Raw genomic sequence first — 25,236 nt, forward strand, 5'->3', positions numbered from 1 at the left:
TCACATGTCCAGCACAGTTCATACAGTTGTGCTGACCGTGTATACGACATTAAAATCTCATTCACACAAACCCCTCAACAATCTTTAGAGGGCTGCGATATTTATCATCTTCTAAGTGGACCTGAATGTGTAAAGACCTCTGAGCGTCCCAGAAAGGTATTCTCTTCTGATTTGTCTTCCCCCCTAAGGAACAGATACTTAGTTATAGATAAGAAAAGTGTTATTACATAATCATTTCCCCCTTCTTTTTTATAGAAATATTTCCAAGGAAACAAAATTTTCAGTCCTGGGTAGGGTGACCCACAGATTTTTATCCTAAAATAATTTCTTTGCATGTGAGCTGACCCAATCCCTTCCTTCCCTCCAGGGAATATGTCAGGAAGCAGGCAACTGTGATTGAGACTCATTTCAAGATGGGACTAGCTGAGCCTCTGTGTGCGCACCTCCACTCTTGAGAAGTAGCACGTACAAAACTAGTGACAGGGTGCCCTCAGAAACTCGATTATTACGACGACTGATTTTCACAAGGCCCTTCCTCCTGCTGGGCTTGGAGGGTAAAGAAGTGACCCTCCCGAAACACTGTCCTACGTCTGCTCCTTCTGTCCTTCAATGCCGGCCACCTGTTCAGATACCCAAGTTCAGCTGTACATGCCAAGGGCTGGCTGTGCCTAAGCATCTGAGAGTAGTGTGCTAAATTCAGAGCCTCCACGGTCTCATTCGTCATGGAATAGGTCACATTTCTGTGCAGCGAATGTTTTTTTCCAGCATAATAGGAACACATAAGCCTCTGTTCCTGAAGACTGTCCATTATCCAGCGGCATCCTCAGGGCCTGTGTCTCCTGTACTTAGCAATGGACAAAGGCATGCCCATTGCAGGAGGAAAGCAAAACAAGCAGGTGACACTCCAGGGATGTCCCTGCCTCACCTTCTAAACACACAGCTGAAATGATAATACATCCCTGCTCTCTGGAGGATGTGTTATCCTCCAAAGGATATATCTTCCAAAGAATGCAGAAGTTAGGAAAGCTTGCTCTGGTCAGGGTCTCTCGCCTGTGTGTCCTCAACATGATCCCATGACTCTCTTTACAGCTTAAAAGTCTAGAGTTTGTAAGATGAGGAGCAAAGTGGAAATTAATTTCTTATTTTCCAAGGCAAAGTGGAAATTAACTTCCTATTTTCCAAGGCAAAAGAAAAATACCCATTTCAGAGGTCTGATTCTTTCTAAATGAGATCCACTGCAACCCTCTCAAGTATCATCACTTCTTCATAGCTCTGCCGTCCAGCACTTTTTGGAAAGTTTTGCAAATTGCAAAGCTCAGTGCCCTTTTTCCTACACTGAGCTCTCCCAGAGGGCGTGCTCTGGCTCAGTTTCCCAAGTTTGTTTTGGAAGACAAGCACTGCTCAATCCAAATTTTCAACATGGGAGCAACTGATAAAGAGTTCTGGGAAGTTAAAAGCTGGAGCCACAGTGATGTTTCCGTGATACATGTTTTGCACGGTGATGGCAGCCTGTTATTCTGCTCAGGAACTAAGCTGTGGTTAGAAAGGTTTGGGATAAAGGATTTTCAAACCTCAAAAACATGAGAATCCGCAGTCAGGGAAGTGGTAACTTGAAAAACTGTACCAGATACGGTAATAAATTGAGACGGTCTCTCCCCCAACCTTTTTCAAAATGAACTGGAATTTGCATCACTCTAGTGTCCCTAGTTGCCAAATATACAATCAGTTTTAAATATCATTTAAATGTATTTACTGGAATTAAATTATAATAAGTTATGGGCTGCATCAGAGCTACAGTGCAACTATCAACATGACAGCACATAACAATTTAATCTGCTCTCTGGTTCTATGAAGTTTATTTTTCTTTTACTAATATGATAATTCTACTGGGCTGATTATGTGCTCATGGTCCTCTCATGAAACTAAGGTGAAGGAAACTCTACAAAAAGGCCAATTAGCCTAATAAACAAAGATAACAAACACACTTATAAAATGACTAGTGGCCAAAGGAGATACAGTGAGTTGCTTTACAAAGTGGGTGACTGCAAAGAGTACCTCACTATCAGCTAGGAATAACCTGAAATTGAAAAGGACACAGTTCTGGGGGTCCATGCTGTGAAACGTAGAATGAGGCCCTCTGGGTGCTGAAGCAACAAAAATCTGGGCTGGAACCCAGATCTGCCTCCTACATGTGGTGCTCAGCGATAAACCTGGGGAAGGTGGGGCTTATCCAAGAGAATGTGCACACGGAGGTGTGCAGCATGCATGAGTGTGCAGATGACCTTTGGAACAGGTGGGCAGGAGGCCAAGGGAAGGGGCACTAGGAGTCCTCAGACCAGCTTTGTGGAATCGGGCCTTGGAGAATCAGATCTAGAAATCTGCATCACAGGGACTCATGTCACGGCAGGGGCCTTACTGAATCTGCACCCCCGACGGGGGTGTACTGAAAACCAGAGCCCAGAGCCGTGTCACATGAAACTGACACAGGAAAGGGGGCCCAGGGCAGGTTAGAAACAAGGCAGAACAGGGACTCGGGGGTGGGTGCACCGGCCTGGGCTTAGCATGGGCTCCAGAGCCCCGACCTGTGAGCTCCTGGCTCTACTGATGGCAGCTGCGGCTGCAGACCTTGAGAAGCAGCAGCAGCCGAAGAAAAATGAGAAACAGAACTTTGGTCTTGAGCACCACACACACAGTCCACTGACCTCCTTCCAGGCTTTGGAAGTGAAGCAAGGATGCAGCTAAGCACAACTTGGGTATTCACTCTTCTTTTTTAATCCCTGCACACACCTCCCAGGGCAGCTCCGGCCCCCGATTAATGTAACACAGGTATCTGCTCAGGAGAGATCACAGCTCACCGTTCGAGTATCAGATTCTGGAACAGATCCACCAGGACAAATAAATCTAACTCTACTCTTTCTGGCACATTTTTGTCAGTGTTTTCACATTTTTAAAATTTTTCATTTTCAAAAGTACAGATTCACCAACAAGTGAAGGTGGTAATGACTATGACTGATTACCGAACACCAAATGTTCTTTTAACTCATTGTTTGCAATTTTCTACAGGGAAGACAAAAATAAATGCAGTGTGATAAACTCAAACATTCTAAATAAATTTTTTGGTATTTAAATTACAGGGTTAGTAGAGCAAAAGGCGAAAGAAAAGACAACCTTTCATTTATGTTCTGGCATCACATGCGTAGTCAGTCGCCATACCTCCCTTCAGTGGCACCACCACCATCACAACACTAGTGACCACTTACTTCAATTTATTTATAAGTAGTGATTAACTAACATTATCCTAAGTGCTTTGCATGTGTTAATTCATGAATCCCCACAATGCTCCCATTGGTACAGATATCCCTGCCTTCTACAGATGAAGTAACCAAGACACAGAGAGGCTAATTAACCTGCTAGCGTCACACAGCTAGGAGTGTATACCTCTCAAAGATTATCACAAGGGTGCCTTCAGCTCTGAAAATACAAACTCAGGAACACCCCTCACCCAGGACATTTCCCTAGTACACGGTAAGCCTTCACAATGCTTTCACAAACACTGCATTTGAATACAAGTTCTAAGTGAGGTTTTACCATGCCATTTTGGTAAAGTATAGAAAAATCGAGAGATTTCTGAAACGTTCTGCAGAATCAGGACTAGAACTCAGCCCCCAACAATTAGTCCTCTCCTCCAAATCAAGATGACTCACAATAAAATCAGCACAAAACCCAAAATTAGCACAAACATCCCTAAGGCCTGCTTTAAAAAAATACTTATAAACAGTAATTTACAAACAACTCCAATATGCATTGTGCATAAATGAGAAATGCATCTTAGGGTAATATCAAGGGTTGGGCTATAAAAAGTTCAATATAGTTCACAAACAACACACTGTTAAAAAAAAAAATCAATAAAAAGCGATTCCATGCTCATGAAATAGAGTGTACTATGCTAGTAGGATGGCTCAAATAGTTTGACATTGAAAATAATGCTCTACAACAACATGAAATTATTCCTAAAGAGGGTAAAGCTTGAAAGAGTGCTTTTTTTCTAATACGCAAAGTGACACGAAAGCTGTATCAATTATTCCTCATGGCCTCTAAGCCTGACAGCCTATGTTCAAACCTCGGCACTGACTTTGATCTTAAGCAAGTTTCCTTATCTGCAAAATGGGACGATAACCGTACAAACCTTACATGTAGAGCACATAAAGATAAATGAAAATCCGTGAGGAAACAGAAGACTTAAACAGTGTATCAACCAGCTGGAACTGACAGTACGTCAAGAAAACACTCCACCCAGCAACAGCAGAATACATGCTCTTCTCAAACAGACGCGGGACGTTCTCCAGGACAGACCATATGCTAGGCCATAAAACCAGCCTCAATAAATTAAAAAAAAATTGAAATCATAGAAAGTATGTTCTCCAACTACAATGGAATGAAATTAGACATTAATAATAGAAATAAATTTGAGAAGTTGTAAATATGTGGAAATTGAACATACTCCTGAATAACCAAAGAAGAGATCGCAGGGAAATTAGAAAATACTTTGAGATGAATGAAAAAGAAGACACAACATACAAATATTTATGGGATGTGATGGAAGCAATGCTTAAAGGGAAATTTATAGCTGTAAGTGCCTCTACTAAAAAAAGTTCTCGAATAAATAGTCTAATCTTCTACCTTAAAACACCAGAAAGAGAAGAGCAAGCTAAACCTAAAGCAAGCAGGAGGGAAGAAATCATGTTTAGAGTAGAAAATTAATGAAGGAGAGAACAGAAAAGCAACAGAGGAAAAATCAACAAAATCAAAAGTTCTTTGAAAAGACCAATAAAATCGTCAAATGTTCAGCTGGATTGAATTGACTAAGCAAAAAAATTGAAAAGGCTCAAATTATTAAAATCAGGAATGAAAGAGGAGACATTACTATTGACCTTACAGAATAAAGAGGATTGTAAGGGGACACTACGAACAACTGTATGACAACCAATTAGATAACTTAGACCAAATGGCTAAACTTCTAGAAAAGACATTCACTACTGAAACTGACTCAAGAAGAAACAGAAAGTGTGAACAGACCTATCACAAGTAAAGAGACTGAATTAGTAATTTAAAAACTTCTCAGAAAGAAAAGCCCAGATGGCTTCACTGATGAATTCTACCACATATCTAATTAAAAAGAATTAATACCAACTCTTCACAAACTCTTCCAAAAACCAGAGGAGGAGAGAATATTTCCAAATTCACTCTCTGAGGCTAATACTACCCTGATATAAAAACCAGCAAAGGACATCACAAGAAAACTACAGACCAGTATCTCTTTGCCTATAAATATAGGCAAAAATCTTTTAACAAAACACTAGCAAACCCAATCTATCAACATATGACAAAATGACTATACATTGTGCCCAAGTGGGATTTATCTCAGGAATAAGGTTAATTTAACATCCAAAACAGAATAAAGGACAAAAACAACTTGACCATCGTGATAGATGTAGAAAAAGCCTTTGACAAAATCTAACACCTTTTCATGATAAAAACACCAAGCAAACTAGGAATAGAGAGGAACTTCTTCAAACTGATAAAGGGCATTTATGAAAAACCTACAACTAACAGCATATTTAATGGGAAAAGACTGAATCTTTCCTCCATAAGATCAGAAATAAGACAAGGATGTCCATTCTTTTCACTTCTATTGAACATCACACTGGCGGGTCTAGCCCAGGCTAGCAGGCAAGAAAAATAAATAAAAGGTTTCAAAGGAAAAAGGAAAACTCTCTCTACTTGCAGATGACATGATCTTAGATATAGAAAATCCTAAGGAATCCACCAAATAACTATTAGAATGAATAAACAAGATCAGAAGGGTTGCAGGAAACAAAACCAATATAAAATTTGAATTGTTATTTTTATACATTAGCAACCAACAGTCGAAAAACAAAAGTAGAAAACAATTCCATTCACAATACCACTAAAAAGAATAAAACACTTTGGAATAAATTTGAAATAAATATAAATAAATATATTTATAAATAAATAAATAAATAAATTTTTTATTTATTTATAAATATAAAACTTGCACTCTTAAAAATGATAAAACATAGTGGAAAGAAATCTATTAAGACTTAAATAAATGGACAATATCCCGTGCTCAAAGATTTAATATTGTTAGATGGTGATGCCCCCAAACTGACCTACACATTTTGCAATCCCTATAATCTTCCCAGCTGCTTTTTTCTGCAGAAATTGATAAACTGACCCTAAAATTCACACAGAAATGCAAGTAACCCAGAATAGCCAAAACAATCTAGGAAAAGATCTAAGTTTGAATTTCAAAACTTACCAAAAGCTACAGTAATCAATACAGTGTTAGGCCTCAGGACAGACATACGTACCAATGGAACAGAATTGAGAGTACAGAAGTAAATCCTTACATTTATGGTTAACTGAAATTTGATAAAGGTGGTAAGATAATTCAATGAGGAAAGAAAAGTTTTTAAACAAATAGTACAAAAGACTGAACTTGGATTCCTTCCTTATACTATACACAAATATCAACTTAAAATGAATTGTAGACTTAAATGTGAAAACTAAAATTATGAACGCATGGGGATTTCACTTCACACCTACTGGGGTGGCTGTGATGAAAAAGGCAAGTGTTGGCAAGGATGTGTAAAGCTGCAACCCTCACACACTGCTGGTGGGAGTGTAAAATGATGGAGCTGCTCTGGAAAACAGCTTTGCTGTTCCTCAAAATGTTGAAACATGGAGTTACCACACGACTCAGCAATTCCCCTCCTAAGTATCTACCCAAGAGAAGTGGAAACACATGTCCACACAAAACTTGTACAACAATGTTCACAACAGCATTATTCATAATAGCCAAAGAGTGAAAATGACTCAAATGTCCACCAATTGATGAAGAGGTGAATAAGATGTGGTATGTCCATACAATGGACTGTTACATGACAATAAAAAATAATAAAATACTGATAGATGCTACAACACAGATGAATCTTGAAAACATTAATGCTAAGTGAAAGAAGCTGGTCACAAAAGACCGCATGCTATGTGAAAAGTCCAGAATAGGTGAGTCAACAGAGGGAAAGTAGATGAGTGTTCTCCTAGGCCTGGAGGGTGGGTAGTAATGAGAAGTGACTGATAATGGGTATGGGGTTTCTTTTGGGGGTAATGAAAATGTTCTAAAATTGGTTAGGAGAAAGCGGGGAAACCCCCCAAGAAGGGAGCAGGCAATACCTCTAGGACCGGATTTTGAGGGGTCAAATACACAAGCGACAAAGGACTTTTTTTTTTTTTTTTTTTTTGCAGGTGGGATAAAAGGAGAAGGCAAAACAAAACGAATGGCAAACAGAAGGCAAAATGATACTAACAGGCTGATGTGGAGGTAAAAAAGTAAAAAGCTAAAATGTAAAATATATCAAAAAACGATGACAGTACTCACTTCCTGCTTTGTACTCAGAAACACTCCTAGGAGGAGATGAGGGGGCAAAGGGGATTGGAACTTATATGGAAAAAAAAAAAACCACTTCATCAAAATTCTTTAAAATAGTGATACCTTTCATAATGTCATACTCTACCCTACTTCTAGGAGTTCAGACTGAGAAATCCACAGGATTCAAGTTATGGCAGCATTACTCAGAAATGCAAATAAAAATAATAAATAGCACTAGTTGAGTGCCTGCCATGGGCTAAACTCATTATCTCCAAATCCTCATTAAAAATCTCATTTTAAAGAGAAGGAAAGTGAGGAACCAAGGTTATGCAACTTGCTCAAGGATGGAAAATTTACAAGTAGCAGAGCTGAGATTTGAAATCAGGAGCCTAGTTCCAAAAATCCAGAAATTTACCACTATACCAGTATGTCCCAAGTACACCATCAGTGGATCGTAAAATGATTTCAGTTGGAATAAACTGGACCATCTCGTTTGAGTATTTATATATGATAAAATATCAATTTCACAACTATATAAAGTCTCCTTTTGAATAAATATGTAAAAAACAATGTTAGTCAACTCTTTAAAAGAAATCAACATAACGCCTAAAAGGGAATATGGAAAAATAAAAACAGCCTGATTTTTTTGAGAAGGTGAAATTCTGAGTCCCTTTAAAACGTTTTCCTGGATTTCCAATGTTCCTAAATGTGTGTGTAAAAAAAGAAAAGCATTAAAAAAAGTCTGTTCTAACCCTTAAAACATAAGTAATCGTTCTGTAAAGTGCATTTTCCATTGGTTCCTCCCACATTTTAATATACCCACCACTGAGCTCCCTCCCACTTCTGAGTGAGCCTCTTTCTCCCTCAGGAAGTAGATTCCTGACATTTATCAGATTTTCTTTCTCATTTTATCCTATCTTATCCTGAAGCTCTAGGACCAGCCCACTTAACTATTTATTCAACTGCTCCAGAAATTTTTCGCCCTGCAGGGTATCTGGTAGGCATATGCAAATAGTTTTAAAAAGGCAAGGGTTACTCTGCTAATCCTCTAGGGTTCCTCTGTGTCTGATAAGCTGCCCACCTCTGGCACCTAGGCAAAGAAACTCCAATTGGCAAAGGGTCACCCTGAAGATTCCCCCATCGGCCAAAGACCTAGCCCAGGTACTTCTGTTTCCTTGAGCAGACACCTCTGACACACTGGAGACTGTACACGGCAGGCAAACAAAACCATCTCTGGCTTTTCCATACAGTGAACAGAACTCTTTGCACCTTTTGGTAAGATGGATGGAAGGCCGCTTTGCTTTCTGTCAGCCTCCAGGCTCCAGCCAGCAGGCAAAGGCTGCCCTCACCCACCTGTGCATGTTCCCGTTGGTGGTAAAAGACTGGCCACACACAGCGCACTTGTAAGGCCTCTCCCCAGAGTGCACCAGCATGTGGCGGTCCAGGGAGCTGGCCGAGCTCAGCGACTTCCCGCAAATGCTGCATGAATGGTCGGCCCCTCCAGTGTCTGTGTTGTGCTGCAGAAAGCAATGATCGCAGTGGTCACTTAGGAAGACGGGTCAAAACGAGGTGATTATGAAATGCACATTCAGAGCTTTATTAAAAAAAAAAACTAACACTTCTCAGCCATTTTTTTCTTTTTCATTTAAAATATCGTCCCGAACATCAAAATCTATTGAGACCATAGGCAAATAAATATTCTGTTCTATCAAACCCAAGCTACTAAATGATGCTACTATTCAGTACCATGTTATGATTTGAATATTGTCAGTCCTTCGCTGTTCTAGATTCAATACTTGTCATGAACCAGCCACAGCAGGCAAGGGAGAAGGATAAATCTTACAATAAAGAAGAAGAGCCAAAAGAGATCCCAAATCAAGGAAATTCCCCGCTACATGATGTAAGTTTATAGCAATATATAGAATTAGGGTCTACGTCTATAATCTCACTGTACTGTGAGGAGATCTGGTTCACAATGACAAGTCACAGATGATGAAAAGTCTTCTGTCATATGTGGTTAGTTAATTAGATGTTTGCTAAATTCCAAAAAGATATTCTGTGTTGACCTGGGACTCTGTCACAATAACACGGACACACAAAAATTATTTCATGACTGCCCCTCAAAATTAAGAATATTAACTCTAAATTAAACAGCCACAATTCATCCGTTAAGATAAAATCCCATCCCTTCTCTTAACAAAGAAAATACAAAAGCAGCAGCAAACCTGGCGAATGTGCATAGTTAACTGATGCTGTGTAGTGCAAATCTTCTCACACAGGGGACAGTTATAGGAAGACTTCTCCTCTTTCGTTTCCTGAAAAGAGAATAAAAGAGAGAGTCCATTTCAGCTCACAGTGAACTAGTGCCTCTCATCTGTGTTATAAACATCTGTGTCTGACGAGCTGTAGCAACAGAGCAGCTGAGAGCATAGGCCCTGGAGCCTGGCTGGGTATGAGCTTGGGAGAGTGGCCGTCCTGTCTGCCCTCAGTTTCCTCATTTGTAAAATGGGGAAAATAATAGCATCTACTGCATCACGCGGTGATGAGGATTAGATCAATCAGCACATAGAAGGCACCAGAACAGTGCCCCGTACAGGCTAAGTGCTCAGTAAATACTAGCGTTCTTGTTAGGCACCATTTAGTTAATCATCAGTGATGGCGAAAAATTAAGCATCAAGTCACAGCTGAGCTAGAAAAGGGATGTATTTCTCCTCAATTCTGACCCAGGCTCCAGTCACTAGTTTCTACCTGGTCTTGAGTCCACCAAGACACACGAGAGGGAACGGAGTTCTCACGTCAAAAACCCACCCTCCCGAGGGTGGAAGACCCCTGTACCCACCAGTGTGCCCATCGGACATCAACGGGATCCTTTTACTCGCTGCGAGCACCTGCTTACCACTGCTTATAAATAATAAAAAAGAGTGAGGGAGGGTGCAGTCGCTGGGAGGTGACAGGAGGGAGGGCTGGACCCTCGGGCATCTTTCAATAGCCCTCTTTTTACTTGTACTCATTTGAATGCATTTCTGTTCCCTGAAATAATACCAATTACTGAACACTTACTATGTGCTAAACTCTGCACATACAGAATAGTGTTTTTTCACACAACCGTGAGAAACCGCCACTATTATGGATCCCATTTTCGGGATGAGGAAACGGGTACAGAGAGGCAAGTAACCTGCCCCCAAATCAAAGAACTATTAAGTAGCAGAGCCAGGATTAAAACTCAGGCCAGCTGCTCCAAAGCCCATGCCCTAAACCGCTAGGCTGTATAAGTCTGACCCAAAAAGGATTAACCCCAAGGCACAGAAAGGAAACACCCTTGTGGTTGGCGCATGAGAGATGACGAAAATAAAAGTCACCCTGAAGACCATAAAAACAAATGGCACCAGACGGGGTGGAGTGAACGCATGATGGGGTCTAGTACGCGGCTCCTACAGTGAGAGGGACCCATTTTAAGCAATTAAGCAAATTAAGCCTCATTTTAAGCAACATACACCTGCTCCCAGCCTGTGGCCTTGGGTCTGAGAAATAGGTATGCTGCACGTTTTTTCACTCTCAAATTAAAAAAAAAATCACAGACATGAATTCTAAGGAAGGTGATTAACCCAGAGACAATTTAAAAAACAAAACACAAAAAAACCCTGCACCCTCACCCAGCCATCATCCACTCCCACTCCTCCCCGAGGCAGAACGTGTGCGTCTGCGGGGAGGAGGGTGTCAGGCCTTCTCAGCCCCACTCCACGACAGTCAGAAAGGAGCTGGCCAAGAACCACCGGGCAGAGAAACCAAAACCAAAAGTAGTAACAACAAAGTGAGAGCACTCGTATAATAATGAGGGATGCCTCACAGCTGGGCCCAAACTCGGTCTTTGGGGTATTTTTGTTAAATTATTAGGTTAGTGATAATATATATTAAAAAGTGTTTTCTTTTTTTTTTAAAGAAAAGAGATTCAGCGGTAGGATGGAAATATATGTTAAAAGGTCAGGCCTCCAAGTAGCCAGCCTCTTGAGGATTTTTAAATTCTTTTTAAAAAAAATCATCTTGCGTTCCCCTGAGGCAGATGCCAGACACGCTGAGTGGCCCCCGGGGCTGATGGGAATGATGCTGGGTTTACGGTGAACTGGATCCTCACCATTCTCAGAGGCGGGCAGCGGCACGCTGCAGACCATAGCACAGGTCCAGGACATCCACGATGGTCTGGGAGAAGGAAGTCTCCAGACTCAGACTTAATTTTTAAAAACAAATCAAACAGAGAAGGGAGCACCGTGATGCTGGAAGAGGCCCTACTGGAGAGTGCTGAATCCAATGGCTGTGGCCGTGCCGGTGGAAGGAGCACGCTTCCTGAGCTGACAGATAAAATTAGCAGCTAATGTGATAACTAACCATTCCATAATGAAACTATCTGGCACCCTTGTTGGCTTCCGGCTGTGGCTAATCTGCCCTGGAACTCTGCTAGCTGCTGGGCTGCTCCCCAGGGCTCCCTCCCAGCCCTCCTGTCTGTCCCAGGTAAGGACGACGCACTCTGCACTCTCTCTCCCGCACCGCGCTTGGTTTTTTTTAATGCACTGTCTTTCCCATCCTACCTCTAGCTCAGACCTCCTTTCAAAAACTCAGCCAGTGCCCTAAGGAACCCCAGAGGACACAGGAAGTGGGTGGAAAATGGCCCAGGCACCTCTGTGGAGTCAGCTCCACTTACCATGCAGGGATGGAGGTGCCGTGGGCCCCCTCTACCTACTGTCTCTGAATCACTGGGAAGGGACCAGAGCCTGGACGTGGGCCAGGTCTGCCTGTGCTGGGGCGATGCTGGGCTCTAAGGAAGAGCTCGGCACCTGGCGCAGTGCCTGGCTGGAAGGAGGAGGGGGCTGTATATTGTGAAATAGGGGGATGGATGGAGGGATGGACAGATAGATGGATGGATGGATGGACAGTCACATGAGAGTGGAAATAAACCTTTTCTTCCCAGAGCTAGCACGCCTTCTCGGCTCAGGCCACAGTCAAACAGGCTGAGAATTTTCTCAGGTACCCATAGGAAGAGAGGCACGCGGAGACAAGGGAAAAAAGAGAGAAAAAGTATCAATGCCCCAACCCTAAAGCATCATTTAACTCTGCCAAGTCTTCAGCCTTGAGAAAGAGGCGGAGAAACGGACACTCCTGTGCTGCTGGAGGGATTTTAGGCAGGGACAGCTTTTCCTGGAGGGCACATCGTATCAAAAGCCGTAATTCATGTTGTACGTCTACAGATTTATAGAAAACCATCACACTATGCTCAGACAATTCTGTATAAGGACAGTCACTGTGGGATTGTTAACAAAAAAAGAAAATTAACTCACAAAAGCCCAACAGGTTTACCTTGCCGTCCACCCCCGGGCCCTGGACAAACTCAGAAGACTGCCTTCTCCCGAGGGTTTGGTGGGACCCCATTAAATCAGTGAAGCCAAACACGGAACGTGCACACCACGCGGACGCGGAGTGGACAGGGCAACGGCTCGCCTCACTCCCTGAGCTTCACGCACCGCCGGGCATGCTGGTGCAGGGCAGCAACACCTTCTCAAGTGCCCCGTTTGTACATTAATTAAAAGACTCATCTTATTTCCCAAGGGAGCAGACATGGCCTTTCATAACATCCCTGCCCTCCCATGTGCTCTTCTCCACCCCTCCTGATCTCTGAGAAGTCAAGAGGAGTAAGTGGCATCTTGAGCGGAATTCTCGGGAGCCCCACTGTGTGCTTTGTCAAGGATGGAAGCTGAAGAGCGGCTCCAGCAGAGCTGGGACTCATCACTACCTAATCTGGAGACACTTAAAAAAAAGTCAAGGCGGTGGCATCAGAAACCCAATTAACCAGCTGCATGAACGAGGAAACAAATCATGCCACAGGACAGGAATAAGTCGAGTTCTCTGCCTCGCCTATCCCATGGAGAAAGCTCGCATTCAAATCAAACCACACGGCAGAGAATAAGGGCGCTTTCACCGATACTGACACCACAGCATGGAAAATTTTCTCTAAGAAGGGAAACTGACATAAGCTATGAGAAGTTAGCTCTTGAAAAAGGATTATGGCCTCTGGGTATGCCCATTCAGTTCTGACCACATCCGAGTTTCTGGCTTAGGAAGCTGGGGCTCAAGGGGACATCCTTCTCCCAACACTCCCATGGACGCCACAGCCGGGCACACTGACGCTTACCTGGTTCCTTCGGCCAATCCGATTTGGTCCCGGAGGCTTCGTGGGGGACCTGATGCTCTGGGGGCTCCCACCATTCTCGGCAACCTTCCCTACGCTCATTACCGCTGACATCATGGTGTTGATGGAAGACAAATCTGAACCTTCCAAGCCAACGGGCGAACTTGACGTCATTGGGACAAAGGTTTAAGCTTCTAGGAAGCCTCGGCCACAGAACTGAAAATCAGAAATTGCTGATGTGATCACAGGGAAGTTCAGGCTTCTGTCACAACCAGGTGGCAGTGGCCATGGCTGCCACCGCTGCAGTCGGGTTAAAACCCCTTCCTCAATTCAAGCTGACACTCATATGACTTAAGCTTTCATCTAAACCAGGTGCTGTCATACCAAACCGATAACCTTGCTTCCTTTCTGAGCATGTGCCACCGACGAAGCTGCCCGAGGCAGGTCTTTCTGCCTTTCCTAAGCTTTCATTAGGCGGAGTGGGGAAGGCTACAACAATTAGGAAGCCTGGGCGCTGCCATCTGGCCAGCACCCACCTAACAGTCTAACTCACGTACTGCTATGTGCACGTTCTAGACCTAACAACTAAGGATGAGAAACCTCAGCTTTCACTTAAACTCCAGGCTACAATACCGTGATTTTAACGTGGAGCCCGAACTGTTAAGACAACTGAGAAGCCAACACCATCACCCAACACTATAACCAAATTTCAAATCAGCATAAAAAAGACTGTTTCTTAAAACATGCAAGTACATAATATAGCTGTACCCCAGAAAGTGTACAGAAGAAAACCCAGCCCTCACTGCCAATCACCTCCATTCTCTGCCCCAACTGATATACTGTGAGACCTTCCCCTGCTGTAGCGATTGCCCACGTGGAGGAGGAAATGAGGCTGGGTTCACTTCTTTTTTTTTTCTTCTCTGGTATCACTCGTTGACACTGGAAAGGAAGCAAAGGCAAAAAGGTTCAGTGAAGAAAAAACAGAAACCATTTGTTTACCATGATCTCAGACCACTATATTCACAAGACTACAGGGGGCAGTGTGAGAGGAGACGCCTAAGTCTTCTTCTTCTTCTTCCCAAACCACATTCTGTGGTTGGTTTTCACCCTTAACTGAGGTTCCCTACAGTGCTGTCTCCCTCACTCCCAACAGCCAAAACGATTCTGTGGTATTTTATTTTCTGAAGCTCATATTTATATCCATACAGCAAACTTTCTCTCATACCCTACTCCTGTCTCCCACAAGGACTCTCAAGACTCCCACTTGACCATCTCCCGCCTCCCCCTAAAACTGACCAAAGATGAGGCAGTAAAGGAGTCAGAGTCTGAAGGCTAAAGCCTCTAAAGGCTCAGAGTCTAGGAGGGATTAGGTCAGACCTTAAAGAAACTTGGTAATACAAATAGGTTGACTGAAGGGAAAACTACAGCCCATGTACACATCAAACCTTACTTCTCCAGGCCTTTTCTAGTCATGCTTCTTCCATACATGTACTATGGCTATAGGTATGGCCAGAAATAAGCCTCCAGGTCAACTGTTTCCCTTATTTTATCTGGGAAGATATTCTCTAGCCACGTATCCTGTTATGCTCCAGTGTGCATTAAATTCTGCAAGTCCACAGCTGCCTCAGAGATCAAGCTAATTATCTCAGGAGCAAAGTGGATACTTAGGAACAACACCAGGAAGAATGTGATGTCTTGTGGTTCCTCCTCCAAGTCTAGGAGAAGTGACCTAGGATGTGACAAACGGTAACACCCAGAGCAGCTGCAAACGTGTCCAGCAGCAGAGCAGGAAAGCCTGGGGACATAACTTTATTAAGTGATGCTTCCATCAGCTGAGAAGTCTTGAGCTAAAACCTTACCCAAGAGCCAAAGTGAACCTCAGGAACAGTACTTTCCTTGTCAAGAGACAAAATGTGCCTTCCTTTCAGTAGACATTTTAAAGATATGACTCTAATACTTTTCCAAATGGTAAGTAAGAGGACTAACTACCAAACATACAACTTAAGACCACTGATCCAGCCTCACCCCTCACATCTTTCCCATTAAAAGAGGAAACCTTGAGCCGGCGAGCCGCCTGCCGCAACTAAGACCTGGTGCAACCAAATAAATAATAAATTAAAAATAAATAAATAAATAAATAAAAATACACATTAAATTAAAAAAAAAAGGAAACCTTGGTCCAAAATTAAAACAAACAAAAAAACAACAAACAACCCCCCCCCCCGAAACCCCAAAGCTGTTGTCTTTCCATGAAGTTTCCTCCATATATGGAAGACCATTTAAACTTATTAAAAATTATGCTTTAAAACTTCCCATTTTGACTGTCTTTGAAAGTTTATTTGGGAGATTCCTCTCTAGCAAAAAACATTCAACATGAGTACACACATACGGAAGTATACACACACCTCATTTTCTTTCTTAAAGGATTTCTAACAAAAGTATCATCAGTTTCCCAGAATTGTTGTCATCAATCAGTATATGATTAGTTCCTTGATTCAAGTAAGGGGACACCTTCTATACCAAAACCATCTCATTCTTTTAAATATATATCCCCCATAGTTTTAATGTACATCAAATTATAAAATAAATGACCAGAAATCTTTATTGTAATTACATTATGTCAGTAAAAATAAAGTTAACCTTTCCACTAATTTATAGTGGGAGTTTAGATGATCTTGCTTTTGTCCTATTACTACACTTAGAGAAGAAAAGTGTGGTAGAGTTTTTCAGATCAGGAATAGATTAGAGAAAACACCTTTTAGATAAATATAAAATTATAAGTTACAGAAAACATCTTCTAATTCTTTCACTGAGTAGGGAAAGAAAATGGAGAAAAGGGTAATAGTCAATATGAAAAGTAACAAAAAATATATTCATCAAAAAGAGCCAAAGTGCCAGTAAGAATTTTTGTCACAATCATTATAACATCAAATATACATTCTTGCAAACTACCTAAATGTCCTAAATATAGAAAACCCAGCAATAGTCACAACAGTTAACCAACCTAAGGGCTGAAAATTGCAGGGGCTTATATCCCAACTGGAAAAGGAAAAAAGTCATGCAAACTTGCTGTTTCCCATTTTGTCTGGACAGGAAGACATTTGCTAAATTTATTTCCCCTTTGGGATAAAGTGTGAAGTGTGACACTACCCACTGAGGACACCAAGATCACCTACATTCACTTCCTTTTCCTTGTTAAAATGTAAGTAAATAGTAATATTTAATAAAAAATACAAACTCTTCTCATCTTTGATCAGAAAGTGCAATTAACAAAATGAAACTCCCAGTTACACTGTCTGACAAGAAGAACAGTCACTGGACTCATCCCTGAAAAGCTGTTTCAGAAGCAACCCAAACCAGCCTCTCAGACCTATTCTAAGATTTTCCTCCAGTTTGTGCTTGTGTGTTATGCGTGAGCTCTCCTTTAGGGAGGATGGAGCAGGAAGAAGGGAAGGGACCTGGTGTAAAACAATGTAGCCCATTGTTCCCGTTCAGAAAACACAAATCCACCTTAACGTTGAGGTGCATTTATGCACTAATTTAACCAGAAGCCAGCAGCCAGAATTAGTCAGTTCTACCTACCCCATGCCCAACCGTGGACCACACTAGAGCAGTAATCCAAACTGACCAACCTAAACCTTCTGATACTCAATCTCAGGGGCTGAAAGACAGGTTTAACAGTTTAAGGTCCATTTACAAAGCACACTTTCTTTATAAATACTTATAGCCCGTATATTTTCATTCTCTCCTCTGCTCCCTGACACCATCCTACACATCAGCTCCATCACTGCAAATTAAAAAATAATAATAATAACCATAATAAACAAAATAAAAATAAAAATCACTGGCCCCATTCTAGTACAATCTCCTCCAGCTGCAACCAGAGAGGAGTGGGAACCCAGATGAGGCCCCCAAATCACAGACATGAAAGGAAATCGTCATCACCATTGACATGGCCAAGTGGACTGGCCTGGTGTTCCAGTTTTAAACACAAAGAGTTCAAACCTGCGGGTGGGAAGGAAGAAGCAGGGAACGGGGGTGCCTGCAGCATTGCTTCCTGTGAGCCAGGCCCTCGGCACGTTTTCTGAGACTTCTCATCCCACACCCCCGGCTCTTAGGTGTGGAATAACTAGCAGTTCACAGTGAGAGTTTCACCTTGGTTTTGCATCAAAACCTCAGGAGGACCCCAAGCAGAGGGTGGACCGCTCAGTGGGGACATGGGGAGGGGAGGGAAGACAACATTCAAAGTTACTGTGACTCAAGGAGTGTCAATAAAGTTTAACTGACCAGTTTATCTTCGTCTTATCAAGCTGGCTCTCCTTACTGAGGAGCTGGTGCTGGCTGGGCCCAAGCGTGGGCAGGGTCACACCTCAAAGCCACCACCTCTGGGACAGATTGGAGCAACCTACAAAAACAAGAAAAGGTGACATTAAGAGGGAGTCCAGACCAGACAAGATCCTGTCTCTGTATCATTTTCTCCACTTAAACCACTGGGAGTCACAAATTAAAGACAACAGCATTTCCCATCCCCTGCCTGCACTTATAAGCAAGCTTCCAGCAACTAGGTCAATTCCACCCGAGCAAGAGCAACTGGAATCGAGTGTGACGTGGATGGAAGGAACCCCCAAAGCATGCCCCAACAACATCGAGGGCGTCATCACGTGCAAATGGCTGAGACCAATGGCTCCAAGTGAAGCTTTGAGCATCTGAATGGCATGCTGACAGAAGATGCTGATGGACTGCCACTTTAAAAGGAAGAGAAGAAAAGACCACACTAAGTGCTACCAGAAACAGAAGGAGAAAAGAAAAGAGTTGAAAGTAAAACATATGGAACTAAACAGCCCCTTAAGTAAAGCAGTGACTATTACGCCTTTTCCTGAGTGATGGGGAAAATGTCCACAACAGTGCAAATAGGACCAAAGGTGTATCTTTTCCTTTCTGTAGGGAAGATACAGAAAACTCCTCAAATTACACATGCCCTTCGAGAGTTTGAGAAAGTCTGCTCTGGGGTGCCAGGGGCCTCAAACCCCTGACCTGGGAGAAAGCTGTGTCTGGTCCTCTGCAAACTTAGAGAGACCTACAACACAGCATTTCCCAGAACTACACGTCCAGAGAAAATGCAAGAAATGTTTAACAAAAACCTAGAAGAATTAAAGAACAAACACGTAGAAGAATTAAACAACAAACAAACAGAGGTGAACAATACAATAACTGAAATGAAAACTGCACTAGAAGGAATCAACAGCAGAATAACTGAGGCAGAAAAACGGATAAGTGACCTGGAAGACAGAAGGGTGAACTTCACTGCCACGAAACAGAATAAAGAAAAAAGAATGAAAAGAAATGAAAACGTCCTAAGAGACCTCTGGGACAACATTAAACGCAACAACATTCGCATTATAGGGGTCCCAGAAGGAGAGGAGAGAGAGAAAGGACCTGAGAAAATATCTGAAGAGATTACAGTCGAAAACTTCCCTAACATGGGAAAGGAAATAGCCACCCAAGTCCAGGAAGCACAGAGAGTCCTAGGCAGGATAAACCCAAAGAGAAACATGCCGAGACACATAGTAACCTAATTGACATAAATTAAAGACAAAGAAAGATTACTGAAAGAAACAAGGGAAAAACGACAAATCACATACAAGGGAACTCCCATAAGGTTAAGAGCCGATTTCTCAGCAGAGACTCTACAAGCCAGAATGGAATGGCACGATGTATCTAAAGTAATGAAAGGGAAGAACCTACACCCAAGATTACTCTACCAGTCAAGGATCTCATTCAGATTCGATGGAGAAATCAAAAGCTTTACAGACAAGCAAAAGCTAAGCGAATTCAGCACCATCAAACCAGCTCTACAACAAATGCTAAAGGGACTTCTCTAAGTGGGAAACACAAGAGAAGAAAAAGACCTACAAAAACAAACCCATAGGGGCTTCCCTGGTGGAGCAGTGGTTGAGAATCTGCCTGCCAATGCAGGGGACACGGGTTCGAGCCCTGGTCTGGGAAGATTCCACATGCCGCGGAGCAACTGGGCCCGTGAGCCACAATTACTGAGCCTGCGCGTCTGGAGCCTGTGCTCCGCAACAGGAGAGGCTGTGATAGTGAGAGGCCAGCGCACCGCGATGAAGGGTGGCCCCCGCTCGCCACAACCAAAGAAAGCCCTCGCACAGAAACGAAGACCCAACACAGCCAAAAATAAATTAATTAATTAATTTTAAAAAAATCTCTTTAAAAAACAAACAAACCAAAAAAACAAACCCATAACAATTAAGAAAGTGGTAATAGGAACATACATATCGATAATTACCTTAAATGTAAATGGATTAAATGCTCCAACCAAAAGACACAGGCTCGCTGAATGGCGACAAAAACAAGACCCATATATATGCTATCTACAAGAGACCCACTTCAGACCTAGGGACACACTGAGATGGAGAGTGAGGGGATGGAAAAAGATATTCCATGCAAATGGAAATCAAAAGAAAGCTGGAGTAGCAATACTCATATCAGATAAAATAGATTTTAAAATAAAGAATGTTACAAGAGACAAGGAAGGACACTACATAAAGATCAAGGGATCAATCCAAGAAGAAGATATAACAATTATTAATATATATGCACCCAACATAGGAGCACCTCAATACATAAGGCAACTGCTAACAGCAATAAGAGAGGAAATTGACAGTAACACAATACTAGTGGGGGACTCTAACACCTCACTTACACCAATGGACAGATCATCCAGACAGAAAATTAATAAGGAAACACAAGCTTTAAATGACAAAATAGACCAGATAGATTTAATTGATATTTATAGGACATTCCATCCCAAAACAGCAGATTACACTTTCTTCTAGAGTGCACAGGGAACATTCTCCAGGATAGATCACATCTTGGGTCACAAATCAAGCCTCAGTAAATTTAAGAAAACTGAAATCATATCAAGCATCTTTTCCGACCGCAATGCTATGAGATTAGAAATCAATTACAGGGAAAAAGACGTAAAAAACACAAACACATGGAGACTAAACAGTACGTTACAAAATAACCAAGAGATCACTGAAGAAATCAAACAGGAAATCAGAAAATAGCTAGAGACAAATTACAGCGAAAACATGACAATCCCAAACCTATGGGATGCAGCAAAAGCAGTTCTAAGGGGGAAGTTTATAGCAATAGAAGCCTACCTCAAGAAACAAGAAAGGGCTTCCCTGGTGGCGCAGTGGTTGAGAATCTGCCTGCCAATGCAGGGGACACGGGTTCGAGCCCTGGTCTGGGAAGATTCCACATGCCGCAGAGCAACTAGGCCCGTGAGCCACAATTACTGAGCCTGCGCGTCTGGAGCCTGTGCTCCGCAACAGGAGAGGCCGCGATAGTGAGAGGCCTGCGCACCGCGATGAAGAGTGGTCCCCACTTGCCACAACTAGAGAAAGCCCTCGCACAGAAACGAAGACCCAACACAGCCATAAATAAATAAAAAATAAATAAATAAATAAAAATTAAAAAAAACAAAAAGAAACAAGAAAAATCTCAAATAAAGAATCGAACCTGACACCTAAAGGAACTACAGAAAGAACAAACAAAACCCAAAGTTAGTAGAAGGAAAGAAATCATGAAGATCAGAGCAGAAATAAATGAAAAAGAAACAAAGAAAACAATAGCAAAGGTCAATAAACCTAAAAGCTGGTTCTTTGAGAAGATAAACAAAATTGATAAACCTTTAGCCAAACTCATCAAGAAAAAGAGGGAGAGGACGCAAATCAATAAAATTAGAAATGAAAAAGGAGAAGTTACAACGGACACCGCAGAAATACAAAGCATCCTAAGAGACTACTACAAGCAACTCTATGCCAATAAAATGGACAACCTGGAAGAAATGGACAAATTCTTAGAAAGGTATAACCTTCCAAGGCTGAACCAGGAAGAAACAGAAAATATGAACAGACCAATCACAAATAATGAAATTGAAACTGTAATTAAAAATCTTCCAACAGGGCTTTCCTGGTGGCGCAGTGGTTAAGAATCTGCCTGCCAATGCAGGGGACACGGGTTCGAGCCCTGGTCTGAGAAGATCACACATGCCGCGGAGCAACTAAGCCTGTGCACCACAACTACTGAGCCTGTGATCTAGAGCCCACGAGCCACAACTACTGAAGCCCGTGCGCCTAGAGCCCATGTTCCGCAACAAGAGAAGCCACTGCAATGAGAAGGCCACGCACCCCAATGAAGAGTAGCCCCTGCTCACTGCAACTAGAGAAAGCCCGCACACAGCAACAAAGACCCAACACAGCCAAAAATAAATCAAAAAAATAAATAAATTTATATTAAAAAAAATCTTCCAACAAACAAAAGTCCAGGACCAGATGGCTTCACAGGTGAGTTCCATCAAACATTTAAAGAGTTAACACCCATCCTTCTCAAACTCTTCCAAAAAATTGTGGAGGAAGGAACACTCCCAAACTCATTCTATGAGGCCACCATGCCCCTGATACCAAAACCAGACAAAGATACTACAAAAAAAGAAAATTACAGACCAATATCACTGATGAATATAGATGCAAAAATCCTCAACAAAATACTAGCAAACAGAATCCAACCACACATTAAAAGGATCATACACCACGATCAAGTGGGATTTATCCCAGGGATGCAAGGATTCTTCAATATACGCAAGTCAATCAATGTGATACACCGTATTAACAAATTGAAGAAGAAAAACCATATGATGGTCTCAATAGATGCAGAAAAAGCTTTTGACAAAATTCAACACCCATTTATGATAAAAACTCTCCAGAAAGTGGGCATAGAGGGAACCTACCTCAACATAATAAAGGCCATATACGACAAACCCACAGCAAACATCATTCTCAATGGTGAAAAACTGAAAACATTTCCTCTAACATCAGGAACAAGACAAGGATGTCCACTCTTACCACTATTATTCAACATAGTTTTGGAATTCCTAGCCACAGCAATCAGAGAAGAAAAAGAAATAAAAGGAATCCAAATTGGAAAAGAAGTAAAACTGTCACTGTTTGCAGATGACATGATACTATACATAGAGAATCCTAAAGATTCCACCAGAAAACTACTGGAGCTAATCAATGAATTTGGTGAAGTTGCAGGATACAAAATTAATGCTCAGAAATCTCCTGCATTCCTATACACTAACAACAGAAGATCAGAAAGAGAAATTAAGGAAAGAATCCCATTCACCATTGCAACAAAAAGAATAAAGTACCTAGGAATAAACCTACCTAAGGAGGTAAAAGACCTGTACTCAGAAAACTATAGGACACTGATGAAAGAAATCAAAGATGACACAAACAGATGGAGAGATATACCATGTTCTTGAATTGGAAGAATCAATATTGTGAAGGTGACTATACTACCCAAAGCAATCTACAGATTCAATGCAATCCCTATCAAATTACCAGTGGCATTTTTTACAGAACCAGAACAAAAAATCTTAAAGTCTGTATGGAGACACAAAAGACCCAGAAGAGCCAAAGCAGTCTTGAGGGAAAAAAACGGAGCTGGAGGAATCAGACTCCCTGACTTCAGACTATACTACAAAGCTACAGTAATCAAGACAATATGGTACTGGCACAAAAACAGAAACATATATCAATGGAACAAGACAGAAAGCCCAGAGATAAACCCACGCACCTATGGTCAACTAATCTATGACAAAGGAGGCAAGGATATACAGTGGAGAAAAGACAGTCTCTTCAATAAGTGTTGCTGGGAAAACTGGACAGCTACATGTAAAAGAATGAAATTAGAACACTCCCTAACACCATACACAAAAATAAACTCAAAATGGATTAGAGACCTAAATGAAAGACCGGACACTACAAAACTCTTAGAGGAAAACACAGGAAGAACACTCTTTGACATAAATCACAGCAAGATCTTTTTTGATCCACCTCCCAGAGTAATGAAAATAAAAACAAAAATAAACAAATGGGACCTAATGAAACTTAAAAGCTTTTGCAAAGCAAAGGGAACTACAAACAAGACGAAAAGACAACCCTCAGAATGGGAGAAAATATTTGCAAACGAATCAACGGATGAAGGATTAATCTCCAAAATACATAAACAGCTCATGCAGCTCAATATTAAAAAAACAAACAACCCAATCAAAAAATGGGCAGAAGACCTAAACAGACATTTCTCCAAAGAAGACATACAGATGGCCAAGAAGCACATGAAAAGCACTGCAACATCCCTGATTATTAGAGAAATGCAAGTCAAAACTACAATGAGCTATCACCTCACACCAGTGAGAATGGGCATCATAAGAAAATCTACAAACCACAAATGCTGGAGAGGGTGTGGAGAAAAGGGAACCCTCTTGCACTGTTGGTGGGAATGTAAATTGATACAGCCACTATGGAGAACAGTATGGAGGTTCCTTAAAAAACTAAAAATAGAACTACCACACGACCCAGCAATCCCACTACTGGGCATATACCCTGAGAAAACCATAATTCAAAAAGAGTCATGTACCACAATGTTCACTGCAGCTCTATTTACAATAGCCAGTACATGGAAGCAACCTAAGTGTCCATCGACAGATGAATGGATAAAGAAGATGTGGCACATATATACAATGGAATATTACTCAGCCATAAAAAGAAACGAAATTGAGTTATTTGTAGTGAGGTGGATGGACCTGGAGTCTGTCATACAGAGCGAAGTAAGTCAGAAAGAAAAAAACATATACCGTACGCTAACACATATATATGGAATCTAAAGAAGAAAAAAAAAAAAAAAAGGTTCTGAAGAACCTAGGGGCAGGACAGGAATAAAGATGCAGGCGTAGAGAATGGACTTGAGGACATGGGGAGGGGGAAGGGAAAGCTGGGATGAAGTGAGAGAGTGGCATGGACATATATATACACTACCAAATGTAAAATAGATAGCTAGTGGGAAGCAGCCACACAGCACAGGGAGATCAGCTCGGTGCTTTGTGTCCACCTAGAGGGGTGGGATAGGGAGGGTGGGAGGGAGGGAGACGTAAGAGGGAAGAAATATGGGGATACATGTATATGTATAGCTGATTCACTTTGTTATAAAGCAGAAACTAACACACCATTGTAAAGCAATTATACTCCAATAAAGTTGTTAAAAAAAAAAAAAAAAGACACATGCACCCCAACGTTCATTGCAGCACTATTTACAATAGCCAGGTCATGGAAGCAACCTAAATGCCCATCGACAGACGAATGGATAAAGAAGATGTGGTACATATATACAATGGAATATTACTCAGCCATAAAAAGGAATGAAATTAGGTCATTTGTAGAGACGTGGATGGATCTAGAGACTGTCATACAGAGTGAAGTTAAGTCAGAAAGAGAAAAACAAATATCGTATATTAACGCATATATGTGGAACCTAGAAAAATGGTACAGATGAACCGGTTTGCACGGCAGAAATAGAGACACAGATGTAGAGAACAAACGTATGGACACCAAGGGGGGAAAGCGGCGAGGGGGAGGGGTGGTGGTGGTGGGATGAGTTTGGAGATTGGGATTGACATATATACACTAATATGCATCAAATAGATAACTAATAAGAACCTGCTATATAAAAAAATAAA

The 25,236-nt window shown here is 41.7% G+C and overlaps 1 protein-coding gene across 5 annotated transcripts in view; it reads right to left on the reverse strand.

The window, feature by feature from the left end:
- Window positions 1-25,236, reverse strand: part of RREB1 (ras responsive element binding protein 1) — a 129,027-nt gene that overhangs the window by 45,335 nt on the left and 58,456 nt on the right. For all 5 annotated transcript variants that reach the window (XM_068557648.1, XM_068557647.1, XM_068557643.1 and 2 more), the window contains exons 2-6: window positions 17,916-18,033; window positions 14,442-14,567; window positions 13,632-13,844; window positions 9,676-9,765; window positions 8,804-8,967 (exon numbers count right to left, since the gene is read on the reverse strand). In XM_068557648.1, the coding sequence (XP_068413749.1) occupies window positions 8,804-8,967; window positions 9,676-9,765; window positions 13,632-13,802 (425 nt within the window). In that variant the 5' untranslated portion in view covers window positions 13,803-13,844; window positions 14,442-14,567; window positions 17,916-18,033. The remainder of the gene's footprint in view (window positions 1-8,803; window positions 8,968-9,675; window positions 9,766-13,631; window positions 13,845-14,441; window positions 14,568-17,915; window positions 18,034-25,236) is intronic.

This window comes from Eschrichtius robustus, chromosome 12, assembly GCF_028021215.1.
Source record: "Eschrichtius robustus isolate mEscRob2 chromosome 12, mEscRob2.pri, whole genome shotgun sequence".
Taxonomy (NCBI): Eukaryota; Metazoa; Chordata; class Mammalia; order Artiodactyla; family Eschrichtiidae; genus Eschrichtius; species Eschrichtius robustus.